General features: G+C 38.8%; 1 protein-coding gene across 1 annotated transcript in view; it reads left to right on the top strand.

The window, feature by feature from the left end:
• Positions 1-22605, top strand: part of TES (testin LIM domain protein) — a 29021-nt gene extending 6416 nt beyond the window's left edge. The window contains exons 2-7 of the mRNA XM_075147340.1: positions 5830-5915; positions 13983-14235; positions 15380-15715; positions 18997-19212; positions 19733-19891; positions 21154-22605. Of these exons, the coding sequence (XP_075003441.1) occupies positions 5830-5915; positions 13983-14235; positions 15380-15715; positions 18997-19212; positions 19733-19891; positions 21154-21345 (1242 nt within the window). The 3' untranslated portion in view covers positions 21346-22605. The remainder of the gene's footprint in view (positions 1-5829; positions 5916-13982; positions 14236-15379; positions 15716-18996; positions 19213-19732; positions 19892-21153) is intronic.
• The last annotated feature ends 1819 nt before the right edge of the window (positions 22606-24424 follow it).

Here is a 24424-nt window from a genome sequence, read left to right as displayed (position 1 = left end):
AAAGCTAGGACAGACTTGCCATCAATTTTAATAGACATGTTAAATGATAACAAATATAGAGTAGTCCGTGGGATACTGCTCTTCACTGCAGATGAAACTTTTTTCTCTCTTCTCATACAGTGTCTGTAGAAGTCTTACAAGAGCATTGTCCAGATATAATCATGTCTTTTGTGTTTGGTTTTTTAATTCTGGAATCATAAGAAATAACATAGTTCTGTTTTTAAAGTTTAAATGCTGTAACCTATTTTAATTTCCAGTTTTTTGTGTTTCCCTACTAAAGAAGACTTCTGCTGGTACAGAAAGTAGTGATACAAGATCAGGTCTCGGCAATAAAGCATGCACAGCACATGAGATTTCTGATGTGTCTTGCTCTCATGTTTTTTGAGGGGTTTTTGCATACTTGGCTCTACCTTGGCTTCTTTGGAAGTTCCTAAGGTACATTAGGATATGCTAGAAATCTGTTCTGTTGTGCTATACAAGTGTGTTTTTCAAGCCTACATTGGAAATGGGAAACAATAGCACTTGATGTGGCCCCTGAAACAACCAAATGGATCAATAGTTAGGTAATCGTCAAACCAGAAGATCCCTGGGATTTTATGCTAAATCCAAGAATAGCTTTAGCATGGATCTCTTCACTTCTGCCCTTGGAGCACTCAGGGTCACAGGAGAAAGATCTGCAAGAAGGACAGTGAAGAGGATTTAAGTCCATTCTGGGGCTCACTGTTAATTATTGCAGCCCACTAATGACAACTTTCTGGCTGTGTAGCCACAATCCTTCAAGTTCTGGAGAGGTCTCAAACAGTGGAAGGAATTCTGATCTTCTGCAGAGACTAAGTACTACTATTGTGTCTTGCTGTCTGAGGCAAGGTGAAAGATTAATACAGCTCACCTGTCTGGTGGTACAGGAGTCCCCTTGGGGGGAGGAAGGAAAAGGAGCCAAGACCCGAGTTGGCTCTGGTCTTTTGGTGGGACAGAAGGTGTCCCTAGAAATGCTGAGTGGAGCTTCTGCATTTTGTTACGGGTTCCTCTTTTACCACCTTCTTACCACTGCACCCCAGGGACTCCTTTGTAAAGGGACAGGAAGATCGGAGCAGCTAGCTTTATTCGAGGGCTATATTTGTGCTGGGTGTGGTGACTATTAAATGGTAGCTATTAAAATAACTAAAGACTTCCAGTGGAATTCTGTTGGGATCGTTTGTGCCCAGCTGCTTAGTGAGAGGGAATAGAAAAGACAGAATCGGACTCTAGTCATTGTACAGTGATAATATGAGAGACAGTGGGCAGAAGTTGCAACATGAGAAATTCTGATTAAACATATAGATTTTCTTCCCTCTGTGTGGTCCAGCATTGTAATAGACTGTTGAATCTGCATCTGGGCAAAGGCCCTGGGCAAATCTGATTTTGTTGCACCTGCTCTTTGTGGACAATTGGGTGACCTCCAGAGAGCCCTTTCAATTTAAAATAATCTATGCTCATTAAAAGCAAGTATAGGCAAGCTTTAAAACTACTGCTCTGTCTTATATGTTAATTTATCTAAGATTTCTTAGGGCTTATCTTTGTTTTTCCTGTAACCACCAACAATAATCTTGAGTTCTGTGACATTACACTTTTTTAACTATTAAAAAGCTAATTCTCCATTCATCACAACATTATTTTTTTTATCAGCACTCTGAGCTGTGGCACAGTTCGTTCCATGTAGGAACAAACTTGTTAACAAACTTATCAATATTTTACTGTGTAAGAGAATCTGTAGCTGACAAAATATAATTGCATTTGTATTGGTCTACAGACTAGACTAGCCATCTACCTCTACATGCATAACTTATTTGCGTCCATGATTTTTTTTTTCATAGCATCCCATGTGGGAAGATGAGTTGTTGTCGGATGGTCTGTGAAATCTGCTGTATTTACAGGAATACAAATTCTGAAATTAGTATTCTAAAATTGCAGTGAAGCAGGACTTCAACATTTGCTGGCGGGTTTAAATTAATAGGAGGGAGAAACAGGATTTGTTGGACTTTCATTCTTGGTCATGTTCAATAAACTTAACAATAAACCCTTCTGATAAGCCAGCTTTAAACTATTTCATAGCAACTGCTGTGTTTCTCTTGCCTTTCTGAACAAACTATTAGACACTTTAAGTTTTTAAGATGACAGTAAGCTTCTACACATGGCTCCTTAACATAAAGATAGCCAACTTTTGACACTAGATTCCAGTCTGAACTGAAATGAGGCAGTCTTTCACTAATTCTCACTTAGCTATAACGATTTAAAATTTTTTGCCCTTAAGGGCTATTTAATCTTGAAAGCAGCATGCAATGGGTGATCTCAATCATATTTATATTGTCTTCCATACTCAGACTATTTAAACCTATATTGGGTATGTTAGTAATACCAGATGGTTTTGGATAGCTTTTGCTGTAAAATGAAAATTAATGGCAGTAAACAGGCAGGAACCTTCTTCTGGCAGTATTTCAACTGACTTTAACTCCATTTATGGGGAAAATGGATTCCCTCCTGTTCTCAGGCATGCATTCCTGCTCCAGTGCATGCTCACTGCTCTGTATCTCTGAGTGCTCCAGCACAGAGCCAGCCGTGTCCTTCAGGATGCGTGGGGATTAAACATAGGTGACAGCAGTGAAGAAGCACACTGCAATTTTAGGCTCTCTGAATTTCCCAAATTACAGCAGAACTGGCTGCTGAAGGGGAAATGGTCACTTCTGAGGCTGAGGCTTCCTTACCAGTGAAACAGGTCCTGCTACAGCACTGTGGAGGAATATTTGACATGCACTGGCTGTTAGATAGTCAAACTCAAAAGCACTGTGTGCTTTTTATATCTTTATTTTTGGCAAGCGGCCACATAGTTTCTCTATCAGAACAAAGGCAGAGGCTGTGCGTGCATCTGGAATTGTGTCTAATTTGGTTCTTGATGTGCCCCTTAGTTTTGAGCTAAACCTTTTCCATAAGGTGACCAGACATTGCATAGAAGGGTCATCCCCTTCTTTCTCTTTTGCAGCAAATGGAGAAATACATTTCAAAACAGGCCTATCTCCTTAGCTAATTCAGTTTATTTGTCTCAAGCTGCATAAGCATTTACTTAATGATGTGCTCTTTATTACTGCGGAGGGAATGTGGAATCCTGTATTTCTGAAGAAATGTGTGCTGAGACTGCTGGTTGAGAAGATGCAAGTAGGCTGGCTGGTTGTTGTTTGCTTAGTCTGGAGAAGGGAGTATGTTTTGGGAGGAGCATTTAGTCAGCACATATTTCCTCTTCTTAATTTGCTTCTGAAAAGGTATTTTTAGCTTAAAAAACCCTTAAATGTTAGGAGGCTTGGAAATGATATATTAAAAAATTGCAAAAAACATTTTAACTTTCTTACTTGCATTTCAGATTCTGTTTGGGGAATTCTTGAAATGTTAGGGCTATTTCTCTGTGTACTGTATGATAGTGCTCTGTACACAAGTGATCCTAAGTTTCAAAGCCTTCTAATTACAACACTAATAAAATTAATGTTATTCCCATTTCTTTCCCCTTCCCCCCTTTTTAAAGGAGGGGAGAGCCCAAGCGTAAAGAAGTAATGCCAGTTTGTAGCTGAAGTAGCAGCTAGGGAGAATGAGTTAATGTTGGCTTTGGGTTTGGTTTTGGGGCTTTTTTTTTTTGGGGGGGGGGGGGGAGAGGAGGTAGGGCAGTGCAAGCACATTTTAAGTTTAACAGCTTTTTAGGGAGGATGATTTTAAAAACCAACCAAAAAAAACCAAGCAAACAACCCCAAACAAACACGAACCTGTCCTGAAAAAAAAGCAATTGTTTTGTGTTGCTTTAGTTTCCTCTTTGTCTTTTAGAGAACATCCTGGCCAACATTTTGTTCTCTTTGTGTGTGACTTGACAAGTGTGCTCAGTTGTCTTCTGATGTATGGTGTGTGTGCGTGAGGTACAGTGTGCATATGGCAGGGCTCTGGATTCCAGATGAGAAGACCCCTGTAAACACCGATCTTCAGTGGAAATGAACTTTTATTAACCCATTAGCTTTATATATCCAACATAGACAAAAATGTAGTTGATGAAAGAGAACTTAATCTTTAAAGTTTTATGTTTATTTTAGATGTCTACTGGTCTGGCTTCAGGTTAGGGCCTATAGCATGTGAACTTCTTGAGCCCTTAAGCTAACAAAGATGTCACCATGATCACAGCAGGCTTGTATTTCTTCTTCCAGATAAGAAAGGAAGAAATAATTTCATGTCCCTCTGTCCATCCCTGCAGTTGCAAGCAGTAGCTTAATAGCTGCCAAAGTATCTCTTCTCCCTAAATAGACCATAATCTGCAGGAAAGTTTTGTAACTTCGTCGGGAATTTGTAATTTCGTCCATCACTGTGGAGGCAGTGATCCTTCAAATTATAAAATAACTGAAAACATGGTCTTCCCTGCATCTTATGTTTTCTGTGTTGAGCAAATGGTTTGTGAATAATCTGTTCCTTCATGTTGGACAAAAACAAGTTGAAAGTTGAACTGCTTATATCCTTGTACACACAACAACAGTAGTATGACTTCTCGGAGTAAATCACAAACTTCTTAATAATAAAACTGTATCACCACATCTAATTAACCCTGGCATTGTATTATTGTTGCCAGAACTAAGATTAGTACCAGAACTTGTTGGCTCTAGCTTGCTTTCCATTCATGGTAAAAGCCAAACTGGAGGTGAGCCATCTCCTTCACGATGACCATCCCTCCCATGGCATCTACCCACAGCTAACTGGGAGTGCTCCTCACGCTGCTGGAGCAGTGGATGGGAGTGTGGGGATGGGTTCCCCTCTGCATGTTGGGCATGAGCCTGCACACCCAACCGTGGCCACAGTTCCACGGTCCCTCATCCGTCTGATTTAAGAGCGACATTCCCCAAAGGTTTGAAGAGCTGGAGTGAGGCATTTTATATTTACTGTGTAGTACGAATGCATAAGTTATGGTGCTTGGTGTCTTATTTTTCACCTCGAACTTCCAGTGGCTGTTACTCAGTTAAATTTGCTGATGCGTTGATATATTGTGTGAATACCTGGCCTTTACTCTGCGCTTTTTATATTCTCTCATATTTCCTCTGCATTATGAGTTGGTCATCTGTCTTTTTAATCTTTTCACAGTGAAACCCTTTGCATATCATTTATGGTCATTGCTTTCGCTAACTGTGCTGTTTCTCTTTCTCCTCAGAAAGTTAGTTGGTATTAGTCCAGCTGAAACATAATTGTAAAGTGTATGTTCTGCTCTCAATCGCTATCAGAGTAGTCTCAATTATATTCGGGAATATTAGACTAATCACTTAGATGTTTTCTTTATTCCTATCAGATTGCCCAGGTTAGTGCATATAAATGTGGGATCTCTTTATTTCTTATCTCCTATATTTTGCCAAGTCCCATACTGCAGATCACTTTGTCCTGACAGCTGGATTAAATGTCCTTTGACTTGAGGTCTTATGGCCTCACTTGCTGTGGTTTCACAGCCACAGACCAAAGGAAGGGCTGCAAAGAATCTGCTGCTTCCCTTGTGCGAAGCTTGCAGAGCAAGCTGGGCTAGGGAGACAAGTCATTAGAAAAATAGTTGGTTTTGGCTAAGGCTAATTTTCTGCCTGCTAGCTCAACCCTATGAACAGGCTTGTACGAACACTGTCACTTATGTAGGTACAATAGAAAGGTGAGTGTACCCCAAAATACTGTCAGCTTAGTCAAATGCTTAATCTTTTGCTTTAGTTGTGGATTGTAGATTATAAAGGCAGCAGTAAGATCATTCATGCAGCATATTTCTTGAAGCTGACTGTAGTCATCTTGCTCTGTACACAGATGGGCTTGGGCCATGAACAAGGATTTGGTGCCCCCTGCTTAAAATGCAAGGATAAGTGTGAAGGATTTGAGCTTCATTTCTGGAGGTAAGTGACACCAGATGTCTCCTAAGCTGTGACTCAGTGCTGCAGACCTTGGCACATGTATGCAAATGTGTAAGTAACTGCTTTTGTTCTCTCTTTCAATTAAACTATTCAGATGCTTTAAAGAAGCTGTGTCTAGGTTCAGGGCCAGGGCTTCCCAGCTGCATTATAACAGAGTGTTTAAGTGTGTAATCACTTACGAACATGCATTTCATCTGCACTGAAGTCAATGGTAGCACTTCTACTGAAGCATTTGCTTTAGCTTAATAAACAGTTGAAGTAGGTTTGTAAAAACATCTCTATCCCTACAGTAAGAGAGATGACAGGGAAGAAGCATGCTTTATCTCAGTAATAAAATGTTTTCTCAGCTCCTGAACAAATACATAACCTTCGATCTAAGATTTTAGGTAAAATTGTCTTATCTATGTTGTATACAAAGTTTCAACATCTTTTCATCTACAAATGACTTAGAGGGGGAAGAAGTGTCGTAATTCAAGTAAGTTAGATGGCCTTGGATGATACGCTGTTTCTAAACCAGTAAGAGCTGATGATAGTTGCAGTAAATAGGCTATGCTGTAATCTGTGCCATTACTTCTGCAGAAATTTTGTATTCCATCAAGACATTTCACGTCTTACTGAAACCTTAAAGTATATGTCTAGCTAGTTCAGTTCACTGATTATACTGGATGTGCTTTAAGATACAGCTTAGTAATTCTGATTTATTTTTTTTTAAAAAAAAAATCCCTCTTAAAGGGAATAGGCTGCAAAGGACATAAAAAATAATTGTTAGTAGCACTAGCACATGCTAACAGTGACAACAATTACATTTCACCAATGCTATTTAGCTACAGTCATAACTGTATCTGCAGTAGGGTTTTATTTTGTGGGTTTTTTTAAAGTAGTCCTTACATCCCAGCCAGAGTGGCATCAGGTACAGATAAGGCCTAAGAGATTTTACATCTTTACCGAAGGATTTGACTACGGCTGAGACTCCATTTAGAAAATAACAAGAGAAACAGACCACAGCAAAAACTTGCTATAAGTTGATGAGGATATAGCTTCTCAGTTACGTATCTGTAATATATAACTATAGAAACAACTTACAATTAATGATATGGAGCAAGAAGTGGTAATACACTAATAAACAAATATAATCATCTAAAGATAGAAGAAATTAGTAATTTATGGGAAGACTTTTTCAGTCAGTCATGGATGGCACTTGTGTAGAGGTACTAGAAAAATAGAACACAGTTAACATGTGTAGGTAATTCAATAAAACAGAATAAAAATTTTGCAGGAGTAAATAGTGTTGTTTATTCATGGTTAGATGAGAAATTATGTCACTTCCTACTTGAGAGAAAGATGTTTGTTTAGAGCCAGTGTGGGGAAATCACAAATTGGGGAGGGAAAAAAAGACTAGGCTAGTTTAACTTTTTCTCAACTCTTCCTTTTTGTCTTCTTTTTCTTAGTTCCTATTATTAAGAGACCTTGTAATTCCTAGCTTATTCTTCAACACGGAAGAATTTCAGCACATGAAAGACATGGACCTGTTGGAGCAGGTCCAGAGGAAGGCCACGAAAATGATCAGGGCATGGAACACCTCTCCTGTGAAGAAAGGCTGAGAGAGTTGGGGTTATTCAGCCTGGGGAAGAGAAGGCTTCAGGGAGACCTTATTGCAGCCTTTCAGTACTTAAAGGGGGCTTAAAAGAAATATGGGGACAAACTTTTTAGCAGGGTTTGTTAGCGACAGGACATGGGGTAATGGTTTTAAACTAAAAGAGGGTAGATTTAGACCTAGATTTAGAGGTAGATCTAAGGAAGAAATTTTTTACAATGAGGGTGGTGAAACACTGGAACAGGTTGCCCAGAGAGGTGGTAGACGCCCCATCCCTAGAAACATTCAAGGTCAGGTTGGACAGGGCTCTGAGCACCCTGATCTACTTGAAGATGTCCCTGCCCATGGCAGGGGGGTTGCACCAGGTGATCTTTAAAGGTCCGATCCAAACTAATCTATGATTCTATGAATTTGGGATAAAAAGATATAAAATGTTTAAAGTTATTTAGTCATGTAATAGCATGCTTACCAAGCTAGAACTCTGTTTCTGTGTGTGTATTTGGAGGTTTTTGTGTGTTTTTCTTCATACACATTTCATTGTGCCAGGTCCTGAATACATAGCTTGTTAGAGCACTCACTGTCCTAGAAAGCTATAGACAGCAGTGGATTAAAAAGCAAGAAAGAAAAAGGCAGAAAAACAGTGGCTGTTTAGTTAAGATGAAGGTTTAATTTGTAATCTAATCAATATAGGATAGACCAGGTAAATAAGGTGGCTGGAAGTAGTCTAAGAAGCATCTTCTAGGTGTCAGACAAATGTGGCACATACCTCTGAAATAGTTGAAGAGTAAGCCATTGATGCAATTCAAGAATGGGTTAGAAAAGAGCTGTTTCTCCAGTGAAGCTGCTACTGGGGACAGGAAGGGTGTGAATCTGAAGTCTGAAATCAGTCTTGTGTAAACAGTTTTCAAAAGAAAAAATATATTAATATGCTTTGCATGATACAGAGATTTTGGGATTCCACTGCTTGAACATCAAGGGATGGATCCCTAATACCTGTTCACTTAGTCATGTTAGCCTTAAAAACTGAAACTCTATTTTAAGTATTAGCAAACTATAGCAGAAGTGGATGTAATATAGTCTTTATAACATGAATGATCAGGAGCAATTCAAGTTTAATCACTAATTTCACTATTGTGTGTCTGTAAAAGAGAGGTGTTGAAGTAGGGATTGTAGTTAGAGAAACTGTTACAAGTTGGGAAGAATGACTGTGGTTGGTTGACTCCAGCCAGCAGCCAAGCACCCACACAGCTGCTCACTCCCTGTCCCCTCACAGCAGGGTGGGGGTAAGAAAAGGGAGAATGAAGGTGAGAAAACTCATGGGTCAAAATAAAGTCACTTTAACAGGTGAAGGAAAGAGGAAGGAAAAAAAAAACAGTGATGCAAAGGCAGTCACTCACCACCTCCCACCAGCAGACTGATGCCCAGCCAGTCTCCAAGCAATGGCCACTTCGGAAGTCAGAAACCTTGCCTTTTTTGTCCTCTACCCCCATCTTATTGCTGAGCATGACATTGCATGGTATGGAGTATCCCTGTGGCCAATTTGAGTCAACTGTGCCCCCTCCTAGCTTCTTGGCCAACCCCAGCTTACTTGCTGAGGTGAGGATAGAGTCCAAAAAAGAGAAAGCCCTGACACTGTGCAAGCACTGCTCAGCAATAGCAAGTGCTATCAACAGTGTTTTAGTCACAAATCCAAGACACAGCACCATATGGGCATATGAAGAAAGGTACCTGCATGCCAGCCGGACCCAGTATGGTAAGTGAGGCAGTAGTTGTGTTTGCAGCGTGGGCAGGCTGCAGTCCTTGCTGTGATCTGTGTAAGGGTGACACTGCCCTCTCCTGGGTGGAGCTGAGGAGCTTCAGCAGATCATGTAATGTTCCCTGGTCTGATAAATGGAAACTCTGGTGTACCTCAAAGAGCTAGGTGTAATTTCTGTGTCTTTCTGCACAAAAGAGCCTCAGTTCTGCCTTTGGGGAGTCAGACTGGAAAGTACATGAAAAAATCCAAGTATACCTATCTGGTAGCAGGGTTTTACACGGAGTTGCTACACAATTCATCTCTATACTGGGAGTGTTTGAAGATACCTCTCCTAGGATGGCAAGTGCTCTTTAAGTACTTTGTGCTGTAATTCTTGGCACAGTGTGTGGGGTGGTTATATAGGTGCAGAACTATTAATTTGGGCTAGTACAGAAATGGTGATAAACAAAGTAAAATTTGTTCCTAAATTTTGAAGTTTTGAAAGCCTCAGTGTTGTGAGCTGAACACAAAATCAAAACAATGAGAGCCACAGTCTACAGCAGTAGCTGAATAGTGAACAATTACCTGCTTTATCTTAGCGTGTTAATAGCTTCTGCTTTTAAAATTGTCCTCAGAATCATGCTTCTGTTCAAGTGTAGCAGCAGCAGCGGACAGGGTCTTCTCAGTTCAGGTGTTAGACTTCTTTCAGGCTGCAAAACTGCCTCTGCAAAATTAGCAGGGCAGGCTGGCTGTAAGAGACTGCTACTGGGATAAATGTTTGCTGTTAGGGAATGTGTTTCCCACTAGAGGGAGGTGTGGGACAGGAGTCAGAAGTTGCTAAAAGCAGGAGAGAAGGTTCTGATTTATCTTGGTTGTGTATATACTTCTGGTATTGGTAATTGACTCCGGTGTGGCTTGCCAAGATATTAAAAAGCTTTTGGAGACAGAATCTTAAGCTTGGGAACGACCGTTTTCAGCATCTGGCTTCTTTGCACAGATACAATCCCTGGAAGGCAGAGAGAGCTTTAAGTTGGCTTTAACATTTTCTGGTACTAAGGCTGTCGGGCAAGTACTGAGGTACAGTTCAAAGCATTTGCAATTACTATAGTTGCATTAATAGCAAGAAAACATAATAGAAGGAATCATGGGAAGAGGTTAGTCTTTCTGTGTGCAGGACACAAGGCTCAGGACTTGTCAGATATTTGTTGAGGGCTCCACTGTGCTTGCAGCTGCCTCCTCCCATCACTAGGAGCCACTGCAAAGGCAGTGTAGGAAGAGTCATGATAGGAATTATTTTTCCTCTCCATATACTAAAACATAGAAAAGTAGGAGGATTGATAACATTTCATTTTGGAGAAGGAACTGTCTTTGATCCTTGCTGTCAGTAGGAATCCAGGACACAGGAATTCACCAGCCTGGGAAAGAGGATAGAATCTGCTTACCTTCCTTCTTCCTCTTTCTACCAACCCAAGACCTGGAAGCGAGGTACAATCTACTAAATCAGTGATATGCAACTTTTACTTCCACAAATTTTGAAACTTCTTCCCTATCTTCCATATTTTGAATGGGAAAAGCTTCCCAAACTGCTGAGATTTGACTGGAAGAACATTTCTCTCCTTTGTTGAAGTCCTGAGAGCTGTGAACACATAAGCAGGAGTCTCCAGTACCTCCTTCAGTAGGCATCTTGCTGAATGTCCTCAAAGGAAGGGAAAATCTTTTTGACAATGCAGATGAAAAGAACAAGAAATTTTCACTGCCTGTCTTCTAGATAGAGCCAAAAGAGATAAATCAAAGTCTATACATGTACACACACATATATAATAGCAACTGGTTTTCCTAGCACACATGAAGTCTTCGCTTAATAAAAAAAAATTAAGCATCAGTTATCAGACAGACTTGTGAAGTATAAGTTTTTGAGGTAATGGGACAGGGTCCCTTCAGTAGGATAGCCATATCAGAGCCAAAGAAATGACCAGCTGATCTGTTCTAAGTAGAAGTAATTGGCCATATCCCTTCTGCAGAAGGGACGGTGACTAATGAACAGGACTCTGATGGAAGAAGGTATGACTAAACTGTAAACAGTACTCTGCAGGAAGAGTTATGTGTGTAAATGTCAATTTGGTATCTTTTAGGACTGGAAATTATTCAAGAAAAGGAATTATAAATCAGAAGAGGAAACTTTTTTTTTTTGGCTGTTAGCAGTGTACAGACATCTTCATGTGGCTGAGATCCAGGGGAGCCCTGAGGAGCAGGGGAAATGGCAGCAGCCTCGGGGATTTTCCTGTGACTTACTGAGATATGTTGACATCAGTTGTGACTCAGCATTCTCCACATTCTTTCTGGATTGTTTTCTCCTGCATTTGGAGACTTAATTATCACAAGCTCTAATGCCAGGGCCACCACAATTGTAATTTTGTAACATAGCCCCTGTAACAGCTTCTTGCAAACTGCATTTTGCAGGAATCTTGAAAGAGCAAGGAGATAATATTAGACTGAAATGTACACAGTCAAGTTCTTAATTTAAGTAAGTCTGGAGTGGGGTGAGATTAGTGAGTATCTCATTCTTCTCAGTGCAAGTATAAAGCACAGTAGTTTTATGCCAGTTTTCACAGTGGGACCCAGGAAGGACCTGAGGACAAGTTATATGCTTTCACTTCCTTGCAAGTATCTGTTCATCTATTTATCAGGACAACAGAAAATCTCGCACCAATACTGAAATTGGTGAAACACGTTAAGCCTTCAAGGTGGGACTGAGGATAAAAGTAATTGAATCAGGGTGCTTTCCTAGTTGGAAACAGAAACAAGATTTCAAAGCTGTTTTGCATTCCGAGAGAAGTCTCTACTAGAAAATAGATATGCAATTTCGTGACATGGTGTGAACAAAAATAAGGTGCCCTTGTGGCTTTTCCAGCACATGTGAAGGTCGCAGGGCGGGGGGGGGGGGGGGGGGTGGCGGAAATTCCACCGCCGCTTGTTGGGGATGGTCTGGTCTCTGCAGGCTGTCAATGCTGCTTCACTGTAGTTGGATGCTGTACAGAGTGGGGAGAGCTGCACAAACTGCCATGCTACTGTTGTGACCCCACAGGCAATACGACAATATGAATTGTTTTTACAGAGTTCTTTTTGCAAGCAGAGCAGTTCTGGACAGCAAGACTATACTTTATTTGCATGAGTCTATGCAGGTTACCTGAGAATGTCTCTGTTTGTTCACCAATGTTATTAGATCACTGTCAAGAGGCAAGACTAAAACTGGGGCTTACTATTGCTAAGTTGAAAAAGTGAAGAAAATATCTGATAAACTGTTGTTCAAATGGACTAACTGCTTGCATTCCAAATACATGTGAACTGTGAGGCATATAGCTGCACTTTAGTCATTTTTTATTATCTTTGGGGTGGCTGTGCATCACTTCGTATGACCAATTATATGCAGGTCCTCCTTCCTTCCTTCCTTTCCCATCACCTAATGGGCCTGCTGTAGTCATGGCATGTTCTTGTCATGTACCTGTTACACACCTTACCTTAAGGCATCTATCTTGCCTTCAGGACTTTAGAAAGCAAGATGCAGAACAATGTTAGAGTTCAACGGGTTTTGGCAAACAGGGTTGAGAAGCATTTTATAGGTAGTAGTTTTATGCTATTCGCTGTGTGAAGAATAAGTAATGGGGTAAAATATTACTCATTCCTCTTCAAACTCTAGCGATCCAGAAGGTTGATCTGTTTTCTTAGGCTATAATAAGAACCTTTAGTTAACATCCAACTTCACTAATTTCCATATACTGTGGCTGACTGCTTTGAACTGAAGCTCTGGGGAAGCCATTAAGAAATAGTAAACTAACTAGCTTGTCTAATCCCAGGTTCTGTTTATTATATGTGAATTGTTTAATTATGCTTAAGGTAATAAATTGCTGTCTAATATCCCTTAATCAAAGGAGTTCAAATGTGTTGTATATGAAAGAATACCGTTTATAAGTAAAGCCTTCTACCTTTTTAAGGATGTTATCTGTGAAAATTCTCTATACAGCATGTGCCAGAGTACCTCTGACTTGGTTCAGAGCTGTTTGAAAGGCTTTGTCCATATAAGCCTTTCACTTTTCTTTCATCTTCTCTTTTAAATGCTGAACTTTGGACAGAACTTGGTGCAATTACACTGTATATGCTGTATGCATTTTTTTCCTTTCTAGAAATATTTGTTTCCACTTGATAGCAACCCTGTGATAACCAAATATCATGCATACAGTGAAGTGCATATGAAGAAAATAGTATAGTGTGTGTAACTTTGAGTGTATAAAGAGAACCTGAAAAACTAAAAGCCAAAATAAATAACTTCTGGGGGGATCATGTTGATGCATTTAAGTTAATTCATGGGGTGACTACACATAAGAAATCTGGTAGTGGATGATAATGGACATGTATGTGCGTGATAAGTACTGAGATGTAACTGAAGGAATGATATAGCGTCATATTCAAAACGCATTAGTGTAATTGACTGATATCTATCTGATCATAATCTCTGTGAGCAAAGAATGTAAATAAAACAACAGGAGAATAAAGAATATCCGCAAGAGGTGTTTGACATATTGCAGAATAACATGTATATTCCCTAATAAAAGCACTGAAAACAAGGTTTTGGGTTCCCAGTGATGTTGCTACGCATGCAGCTGATGTGAGGTGTAGTTTTCAGCTGAGACTGTAACTTTGTTGCTGTTTCCATAAATTTCAGAAAAATATGCCGCAACTGCAAGTGTGGCCAGGAAGAGCATGATGTCCTCACAAGCAATGAGGAAGATCGGAAAGTGGGGAAACTCTTTGAAGATACAAAATACACAACCCTTATTGCAAAGCTGAAGAATGATGGCATTCCCATGTACAAACGCAACGTTATGATACTGACTAATCCGGTGCCAGCCAAGAAGAACATATCCATCAATACTGTGACATATGAGTGGGCTCCTCCTGTTCAGAATCAGACACTTGTAAGTCCGACATACTTTTTCTTCATATTCAAGGCAGGAGTTGGTGGGAGATAGTGAAGAAGAGCTTACCGGAAGGATAAACTTGCCTCTTGTAGTCATTCTGTGTGTACCTCTTCTTTTCTTTCTTAAAAATGAAAATATGGTGCCTGTTTCATGAGTCTTGCCCGTGTGATCTTGCAGATATGGATGCTTGTCTATGGAACTTCTTGAACTGGGGAGATGACGTGGTCTTTAATAGATAGGATTAAGCGCTGTCTGCTAAGTCCCTGGAGTCCAATTTCTCTAACCTGCCTTTTTAGTACACTTGAAAAATTTGCATGGAGTGTGGGCTTAAAAACAAGGGGGAAAAAAAAAAAATACCAACAACCCCACAATTTATGTCATTGTTTAAAGTTAAGGGGAACACTCAGTCTTGCATATAGCTTTTACTGTATATGGTAAGAACAAGGTCAGTGTTGACATCTAAAAGAGCAACACTCTTCCAGCATGTTTTCAGCTGAAGTAGATGAGATGGTAGATAGCCTTCTGAGGATTTTGCTTCACTTTTCAAACTTTGATTGCTAACTTACTGTACTGCAGTGTTTGTGTGATCCGTGCCGGAATCATGTTATCTCTGACCTACCTCTCAAAATATCCTTTTTCAGTGACTTAATCAAACCTTGTGCATCTAAATTGACTGTTACTTAACATTCAGTTACCACTTTGATTTTTAGGCTTGTTCTTGCTTTATTAAAACTAGAGCTCTTTTCTTTATTTAGCTAGAATTATTTCTGCAATGGGCTGTGTGCCCCAGGCAAACTATTTCAGCTTCTACTTTTTAAAGCTATACTGATGATCAGTAGTTTTAGATAGCTTTGAAGAGGCAAGGTGCTGTGTGAATGTTAATTATTGTTTACTCGAAGTATTCTGTAAAAGGCTTAAAAGGAAGCCTATCTTTTACTCTGGGAAAAAGCCAATTAATGCATCTGCTGTATTTTATCTCCATCTACTGTGTTTTGGGAGCTTAATGTTTATGGAAAGAACCTTGGTTTTGACAAATTTGACTGTCGCTAACAACAGTAGAGATTATTTTAGTCGCGTGTTTGCTTAAAAGGATGGGTCTATAGTTGAAGTGGCATCTGATATCTAATTCCTCCTGGTTCAGGCTAGACAGTATATGCAGATGCTGCCCAAGGAGAAGCAGCCTGTTGCTGGCTCGGAAGGCGCGCAGTACAGGAAGAAGCAGTTGGCTAAGCAGCTGCCTGCTCACGATCAGGATCCTTCAAAATGCCACGAGCTCTCCCCCAATGAAGTTAAGCAGATGGAACAATTTGTGAAGAAGTACAAAAATGAGGCTCTTGGCGTAGGAGATGTCAAGCTCCCTGGTGAGGTGGAAACAAGAGCTACTGAGAAGAATAACGTGAACAATGGTGACAGAGGCACCTCAGCTGCTGTAGGAGCGATGGAGGACAAGTCCCCAGATCGGAAGGCATCTCAGTATGTAAGTATAAGAAAGGAAAGATAAAACAAGAAGGTATATTACTAGCCAAGTGCTCTCTTTGGTCATTTTAACCCAATTACCTTGTTTGTTAACTGGGAATAGTGAAAATCTGGGGAGGGAAAGAAAGAAGGGGAGCTGGAAAACATTGTGAATGTCTGCACAGAACCCTGTTTTTTGACCGTATTTAGTGCATCGCAGCAAATAACTTCCTAAGTGACCTTATCTTCGTTGCAAAAACTTATTAGCTTGGAGATATAGTGTAGCAGGGTGGCTTTTACAGAATAATAATCAAGAAACTTGTGTAGTCTTACAGACTAATTGCTACACTTTTCTTCTCTTGAAGAGTTTTAGTTTAATTTTAGAAGCCTGGTTTCTCCTCTTTCTTGGAAGAGCACCAAAATTACCCACTTGACAAATTGTGTTTAAAAATTAAATGAAACTAAGAAATAATAAAGTAACACGTCTCTCTCCCATGTCCAACAAGCCAAGCTGTATAACGGCTGTTTTGACTAGCCGCCTTCTCATATTCAGATCATCTTTTTTTTTCTTTCATCTATTATTTTCTTTGGCATCTGATTTCTGCCTTGTAACAGCTCAACAAAAAATAAGGTATGTAAAATTACCCAGTTTTCACTGATATTTCTAAAACTATAGCCTTAATAAAGTATTTCCGACATAACTTGCTAACTTCTGCTGTGCATGTCTCGGCAACCAATTATGAATACAAAATAGGGGTAGGATTACTGAAGTAGCATTAAATTAATTTAGTGAAGGTAGATGTTCACTTCAGAGTGATAAAAGCTCCTGTAACTTGATTTCCAGAAATGTTGCTATTATATATATATGAATCCCCAAAATTATTTGTCTCGAGGTTACTTACAGAAAATGAATATGCAAGTTCTAGATGGAGATAAAAGGTCGTTAACATGGTTGTAGAATATGGCTTTCAGTGTTAATTAGGAGGTGTTGTGTGCTGCTTTTGGTGTGTGTTTGTTGTTTTTTAAGCTGACACAGTATACTACTTCTGGTGTAATTCATATGGGGTATAAAATTAACACTTAAGTTTTAGCTTGAACATGCCCACTTACCTTAATCAGTCATATGCTGTGCCATTTGGTTACCTGTAGCTACTTTCTAAAATTATTCTAGTGTGGCTTGATTAGATTGCTGTCACTTTATGTAACCCAGCCTCTCCTGCTGGGTTACTTTAGTTTCACCACAGCAATTCTTCACTTACCTCCTCGAGAAAGACCTACAGAAATACATACCTTACATTGTACCCCATTGGCCAACTGGCTTGGACTATGTTAAGTCAAGGGCAGGAGGCACTCTGTCCTCTTGAGTAATTGTATCAAAAGATGCTTTGTTTTTACATTACACCTATTTATCATTTCCAAATTTTTATTTACTCGAGCACCTGAGTACACCTCCTACTGTTTAGGCCAGGCATACCTCATCACTGTGCGCAGTAATTTAGAAAGAAGTTTAAAAGTGTTGAATAGTGTAAGGGAACTGAGTTTACCCTGCACTAAATAATCAGGATTTAGATATGTTATTTTTAAGTATTTTTTGGTCTGATTTCTACAATGTGACTTAGTCTCAGCTGTATGCTGTAGCATTATCTCAACTTCTTTTTTTTAACAGTTCAAAATAAACCAATACAGGGAAGAGCTCTTAAATACCTTGCAGAAGAATTGCTATCCTTGTCTATGGTTTTTTTTGTATCCATTAGTGCTGCATCTTTGTTCTCCAAATTTTCTTGTACATTGTCTTTCAGACTGACTCTGAAAGCCTGTATTCTTGTAGCTGTGGTAAATAGAATCTCTTGAAAAATTAGTTTTCATTATAGGAATGGATTGCAATTCTTTTAAACATTGTTTTTGTTTTGTTGGTTTTTTTAAAAAAAAAATCAGGTCTCCACTATTAATGTAAACATATAAATAATAATTGCTTCTGTTTAAAAAAAATAAATCTATTTCATCATGATTAAAAGCTGAATAACAGAAAAATGGATATTCAGCATATTTTCATCTTGTAAAGAAGCAAATCTCTTTGTGCACCTTTCAACCACCTAGGCTGGGGATGTTGCAAATGGTAGGTAAACTGTCTTGCCCTGATCTGGGTCCACACAAGTACTAAACCTTCCGAGTTACTCCTCTTGGAATATGAGGTCTAAAGTAGAAAAAAGAGTCAAAAAGCTTTATATACATATATATATTTACACTTCCCCTTTCATTAGTTCCCCTTTCATTCTGTTCCAAGCTGTTCTTCCTTCCCTTTTGATGTCTTTCTATGTATATTTTGAAATTGCTGGTCTGAAACAAGTGTGGGGATCTGATCAATATGCCTTACAGTTGAGAGACTTGGGAAGAAAAAAAAATAAAATACAGATATATATATATATACACACACAACTGAAAACTGAGGCCATTTGTAGCTGGGATTGTAGTGATGTGAATCATAGAGAAAACCTTCCCAGGATGTTCAGCCCAGTCCACAGACCAACTGGAGTGCAGGAAATGCCAAGCTGGTGATTAAACTGTAGATTAAAATTTTGTTTCGGTAACATAAACCACCTGCATTTTTTGACTTGATGACAAAACCCTCTCTGTAAGCAGGTATAGGGCAGAAGACTGACTATGAACATTTTGGAACTATTTGTAGGGTATCTGTGTTCATAAACTTTGTAGTCCCTTTTCCATAATCACTCTCCCCATCCTAAGATCATGAATCACAGACTACTGGACAACAGCCATGAGTGACTAGCAACCCTAGAACACAGCTTTAAACAGAATGACTTTGAAATATTCACAAGTTTTTTTATCACTATTGATGCAGATATGGCTTGATCTTCTCAAGACCTACAAGTACAGCCATTTTCTTGTGATGTGTTCTAGTCATAGTCTAGTCAGTTAGCTTTGGAGGCTTCTTATTATTCTGTCCTTATTCTTGAGTATGCAAGGCTCATAGAACATAACATGAATTTTAATTGCATGTTGTTTTTTTTAAGAATTGGTCTGTAATTGCAAGAATGTGAATATAGCAAAATACAATAATCCATTTAAGTAGCACTAGTGCCATATCAGTAGAATGTACATCTTGAATTGCTTAGTTAAACCTGTATTGTGGCATCATGTCACATTACTATCTGATCATGGGAGTAAACTAATGCTTTAATTTCAGTCTGGGAAGGTGGGATTTATTAAATATGTCAGTAATAGTAATTGCTATAAATGTACCTCTTCAAAGACTTATTTAACTTGCTAATAACTTCTTTCCAGTCCTGCTATCGCTGCAAACTGAACATGAAAGAAGGTGACCCAGCTGTCTACGCAGAACGTGCTGGATATGACAAATTGTGGCACCCAGCCTGTTTTGTCTGTTGCACTTGCAGTGAACTTCTAGTAGACATGATCTATTTCTGGAAGAATGGTAACCTGTACTGTGGAAGACATTATTGTGATAGTGAAAAACCCCGCTGTGCTGGATGTGATGAGGTAGGAAATATCCTAGTCCTTTGTTTTAGCACACAAGTTTGCTCCCCTGAGAAGTGAATGTGATTTTTAGTAAAATATTTCAGTGCAGGGAGATGATGTGCCTTCACCAGTTTTAGCTGATCGTAGTTGCAAGGAACTGAAACTGATAGGGACACTTAACATTCAGGAAGAGCCATAGTTGGCTTTGGGTTTGGTGGGGATTTTGTGTGGTCTACGAGGGCATAGGATGTAATACATGCATGCAAATTCTTCTACAAAGTCCCAATTATGCAGTTGTTTCCGCATGAGGGGCACTAGGGGGAGCACCTTATTAAGAGCATCTATTGGCTCTTAATAAATGAAATGGAGGCTTTTGGAAAACAGTCAAACAAGTGAACCCATTCGTTTTTGTTGTTGAAATCATTTGAAATGGTGGAATCACCAGGAGTTCCTTGAAATTACAAACATCCTGAGGCTAGCTTTATTAAAAGAAATACTGTTCAAAGGCATATATTAATATTTGTTTGTATCTTCTTCATAGCTAATATTCAGCAATGAATATACTCAAGCGGAAGGTCAAAACTGGCATCTGAAACACTTCTGCTGTTTTGACTGTGACTGTGTTTTGGCTGGGGAAATCTATGTAATGGTGAATGACAAGCCAGTCTGCAAACCCTGCTACGTGAAGAACCACGCTGCGGTAAGATCCTTCCACACATGTTGGTGCTGTGAAGGAAGGGAATGTACATCTACAGAGCTTGAAACTCTTACTTTCTCCCAGTGTGAGAGTATCTGAAGAGTATAAACTGAATGCAAGTTTAGGCTCAAGTCAATCATCTTTTTCACCTTTGAAAAAAAAACTTAAAAGCAGACAAGTATTTTGTCAATTCATAAACTTGAACAATAGCCACTGGCGGGGGGGAGGCTGTTCTGAAAATACCTTTAACTTTGCCAGTGGTGAAGCAGGATTTTTTAACAGTAAAGTAGGTGAAGATGAGTAATGCTGCTAAACATTTAGTTTGTGTCAATCATAGTTCATTGTGACCAGTGGGATTCAACTTCAGCTGGCCTGCTAAAAGCCTGTAGTGGCAACTGCAATCTAGGTACTTTGTTTCTTTGTATTTCTAACCACATGTGTTATAAAGGAGAGTGACTGACGGGATAAAGCTAGAAGTTTGGGAAAGGATGGTAGTTCTCGATTCCCAGTTATGCTAGGAACTCTAATCTGAGGTGATGGTCCATTCATATCTACCAATTAACTAGCTATTAGATGGGAGCTCAGTCTAATGTGCATCTAGACTGTTTATATAGTTAATGGAGGGAAAAACTCTTATCTCTAGCTGGCAGTTAATAATCTTCTAATGTAGGTGTGAGGAATTATCTTTTGTTATCTTTTGGAGAGGCTTTTTTCCTCTTAAAACATCAACTTCCTTGATCTAAATGATCATTTTTGAGAACCAGATTTTAAGATGAATTACGTCCAAGACTTTCTATAACCTTTAATTCTTTAGCATTGCTTGACAGCTGCCAATGCACAGGAAGGTTTGTAACTAATCTCTTCAAATGTATGGGTTAATATATGAAGAACTATGCTGTTTGGCATGACAAATAATAATAATAATAATTTTATTATTAAAATAATAATTTTTATTAAAAATAAAATTAAAAATAATTTTATTATTATTTGGGCATTGGGAAATCCTAACCATCATAACTGTCTAAGTTTAGTGCCAGCAGCAACTAACTTCTTGTGTGCATTTTATTTTGTTTTGTGCCTCTGCTGCATTTTGATCAGAAACTCCGCTTTAAAAATAAAGGAAAATCAAAAGCTGGAGATTTATTTCAAAGGCTTCTTTTAACACCTGTCTCTGTTCTCTAAAAACATTTAAGAATGCCAGCTTTTATTGGACTTGTAGAGAGCATGTGTATGCTTCATTTAAGTGTCATTTTGTTTCTAAACAGATCTGCCAAGGCTGTCATAATGCTATTGATCCAGAAGTTCAGCGTGTGACATACAACAACTTCAACTGGCATGCTACACAAGAATGCTTCCTGTGTTCCTGTTGCAGCAAGTGTCTAATTGGACAGAAGTTCATACCGGTGGAAGGGATGGTTTTTTGCTCAGTGGAATGTAAGAAAAAGATGATGTCTTAAGAGAAGACATGCACAGAACCAAGCATTGCTGCGTTCCAAAGGCTCTTGCATTTCTACTGTAAAATATATAGTATCGGGGCATTTAAAGTTATTGAAAGTATTAAATAGCATTTTCCCAAAGATTTTCTTGAATGACTAAGACTTGCTATATAATCTTCATTTCTTAGCTGTAATAATACTTTCTTTTTTGGGATATTGTTACGTCAAATGACTCTGTATCCCAGAAATGTAAGAAAAAATGTTGTGAACTATATACACTTTAAGGGAGCTCTTCACTGTGAAGGATCTTTTTGCGGTATCTTGTCTAATGGAAGAAGAAAATGTGAAAATGCTCCAATTTTTCTTGTTTTGTATGATAAATGTAACTCTTCCACTTTTGGTTTCACTAATTTATCATTTTTATAGTTCCCCTGCTTTCATCAAGCACTTTAGACGAAATGATCAGCTTTACTGCCACATACAGTTTTGTTCAGTAGACCTCAAGTATGCAGGGAGAATGAAGCTTAAAAAAAAAAGTTGCTTGTAATCATTTGCTTGTTGTTGACACATTCTTTCTTGAGGGGACAGTAGCTATGCTCACATCTAGTTTGTAAAGTAACTCTGCATGAGTAGAAAACTGTGTTGGCTCATGTTTGTTTCTTACAGCTGTTCATGCCTGGAAAAGTTTTCATTTTATGAATGTTGAAGTTATACTACAGATTTATTTGGGGGGAGGAGGTGGGGAGAAAATATAAGAGGAGATCTTGCCCAGATTTAAAAAAAAAAAAAAATTAAAAATCCACCGACATTAGTGGGTGTCACTCTTATCCTTTCAGAACTGGCTTCTGTTTTTTCATGAATGTTCTTTTCATAAATTGTGCCTTCTATCAGAGGGACATGGCACACAATACCGTATGCATTTCCAGGAATGTAACTCTGCAAAAGGATCATACTTGAGCTTTTGATTTGCAAGTTCTTAACCAAAGCACAAAGAAGTCTTTCCCAGAAGGCTTCCAGTATTTGAGTGGAAAAAAATCACAGAAATAATAGCTATGTGTTAACTTTGCTTACTAGATAAACCAAATGTGTGGTTCTCTTTCTTTTTCTTAAAGATCTACAGTGAAACTTGTTGTTATCTTTGTGCCAAACAGTGAATGGAGAGTCTTTGGCCTAAAAAAAAAATAAAATAAAAAAAAAAATTATGCAAATCTTACGTTCAGCTCTTTAAGTTTTACGGTGGCTATATTGTAACACAAATAAAAATTAGTGTTGTTCGCTTGAGTTGTCTACTAATTCTGTTCTTGTTGAATCCCCTTTAGAGGAGGCAAAGAGGAGGGGAAATGTTTCCATGCTTCTCTTTAGCTTTGATGTTATTTCCAAAAAAACTGAAGGCCTGTGTTACTGTAAAGTGCTTACTATCTTGGGTAATATTGTTGATGTGCTTATAGGTGCGAAACAGTGGATCTTGTTCCAACAAATACACAACTTCAAAACTTGGTGTGAATTTAACTTTTTATTCACATAAACTATGGCCTTAATTATATTTTAAGACATAGCATGGGAAGTTTTGAATTCACACAGGTGAGCTAATGTGCTGAGAAAATGAAGTGCATTGTGATCCTCTGAGTACTGCAAAAATAAGACACTGGCATGAGATGTAAACCTTGTATGTTGTCTAAATTGAGATGTAAAGTTTAGGTCTGTGTTCTGGAAGCCTATACAGCTTTTCTCGGGGATCCTCAGGATGTACAAAAAAGCGTATGTCTTTCAACTCATACCAATGGGGTTGTATTCTTGCCAGATTTGCAGTTTTTAAAAAAAAGGAAAACCAGGATGTCTCAGTCTCAGGTGTTTCCATTTTTCCATTTAAGAACTCCTTAATCTGTAGCAGGACATGCTGTGAGAATGCCATTTGGAGGATGGGATAAGGTCTTATTTAATGATTATCTATTAGGATGGCTTAATAGTGTCTGGGTTTTACTTGTCTTGAGTGCATCTGTCCTCACCTGCTCACTATTATATATTCTAGAAGATGCAGCTGATCTTTATAAAGAAGCCTTTGTGAAAAGCTGCTGTGCAACTTTCCCTGCCACCCCATGTAACAGCTCTATTTCTCCTTAATGTGATTGCTTGCACTGATGGCAGTCTTATTTTTCACTTTTTAAATCTTGTTCTGTGCAGTTTTGTTTATTAAGCTTTATTATTGTGTAACCTTCATCTAAAAGGATGAACAGGCACTATCTTGGGAGTTACTCATTCCATCAAGACAGAATTGCTAAGGAAATTCCTGTCAAACCAAATATCTCAGTATTCCATCATCTTCTGGGACTGGCTTTTTCCATGCCTCTTCTGAAGCATGCTGGCTTGCTGTCTTTAGCTAGCTCTCTTCTTGAGAAGCTTAATCTTCCCTTGCCTGCTTGCTCCCTTCTGGCGCTCTTCCCTGGAACCTGATGCATCTAGGTGTTTCTGCTATGGGGTAGCCAAAGTTTCATCTCTATCCATGCAGTAATTGGAAAGGATCATGTCATAGGAAGGTCAAGTGTAATGTGCAGATGATACAAAGAGGGGAGACAAAGATATTGCTGTGTGACTACACAATAGATCAGGAGATGATGAGGAGTGCTAAACAGCTCTTGTAATGAGCTAGGAAAGAATTTATGTTCCTGAAGATAATGCTTTTAGTATTAGCTGAAAGATATGTCAACGTACTGGAGTTTGAATACAGGCATTAAGAAGATTTCATTCTGCCACTGCCATAATAAAAATATTGGCAGTTAAGTGGTTTTTTGTTCTTTTGTATTTTTTGGCTATTTTATTGTGGAGGTCCCTTTGGATCTATTTATCTTAGTAAGCTAAGAATAGAAGCTGGAAGCACATACTTTGCAGATGAAATTTTGAACTCAAAGTATGAAAGTTTAAGTTCTACCCTTAAGCCTTATAAGCACTTGTTATACCAACATACTCTTCAGAAATAGTTAATTTGCTGTAAGAAACAGCCTGAAGAGGCACTTGGCCAGCTCTATTTATCATGCCGCTGCCAGAGTGACATACTTGATTTTAACTCTTCACGTGTTGAGCACTAAATGAAGACAAAGATTCA

This window comes from Calonectris borealis, chromosome 1, assembly GCF_964195595.1.
Source record: "Calonectris borealis chromosome 1, bCalBor7.hap1.2, whole genome shotgun sequence".
In the NCBI taxonomy this organism is placed as follows: domain Eukaryota; kingdom Metazoa; phylum Chordata; class Aves; order Procellariiformes; family Procellariidae; genus Calonectris; species Calonectris borealis.
Note: the sequence above shows the minus strand (reverse complement) of the source record. Positions and strands in the feature narration are given on the sequence as shown.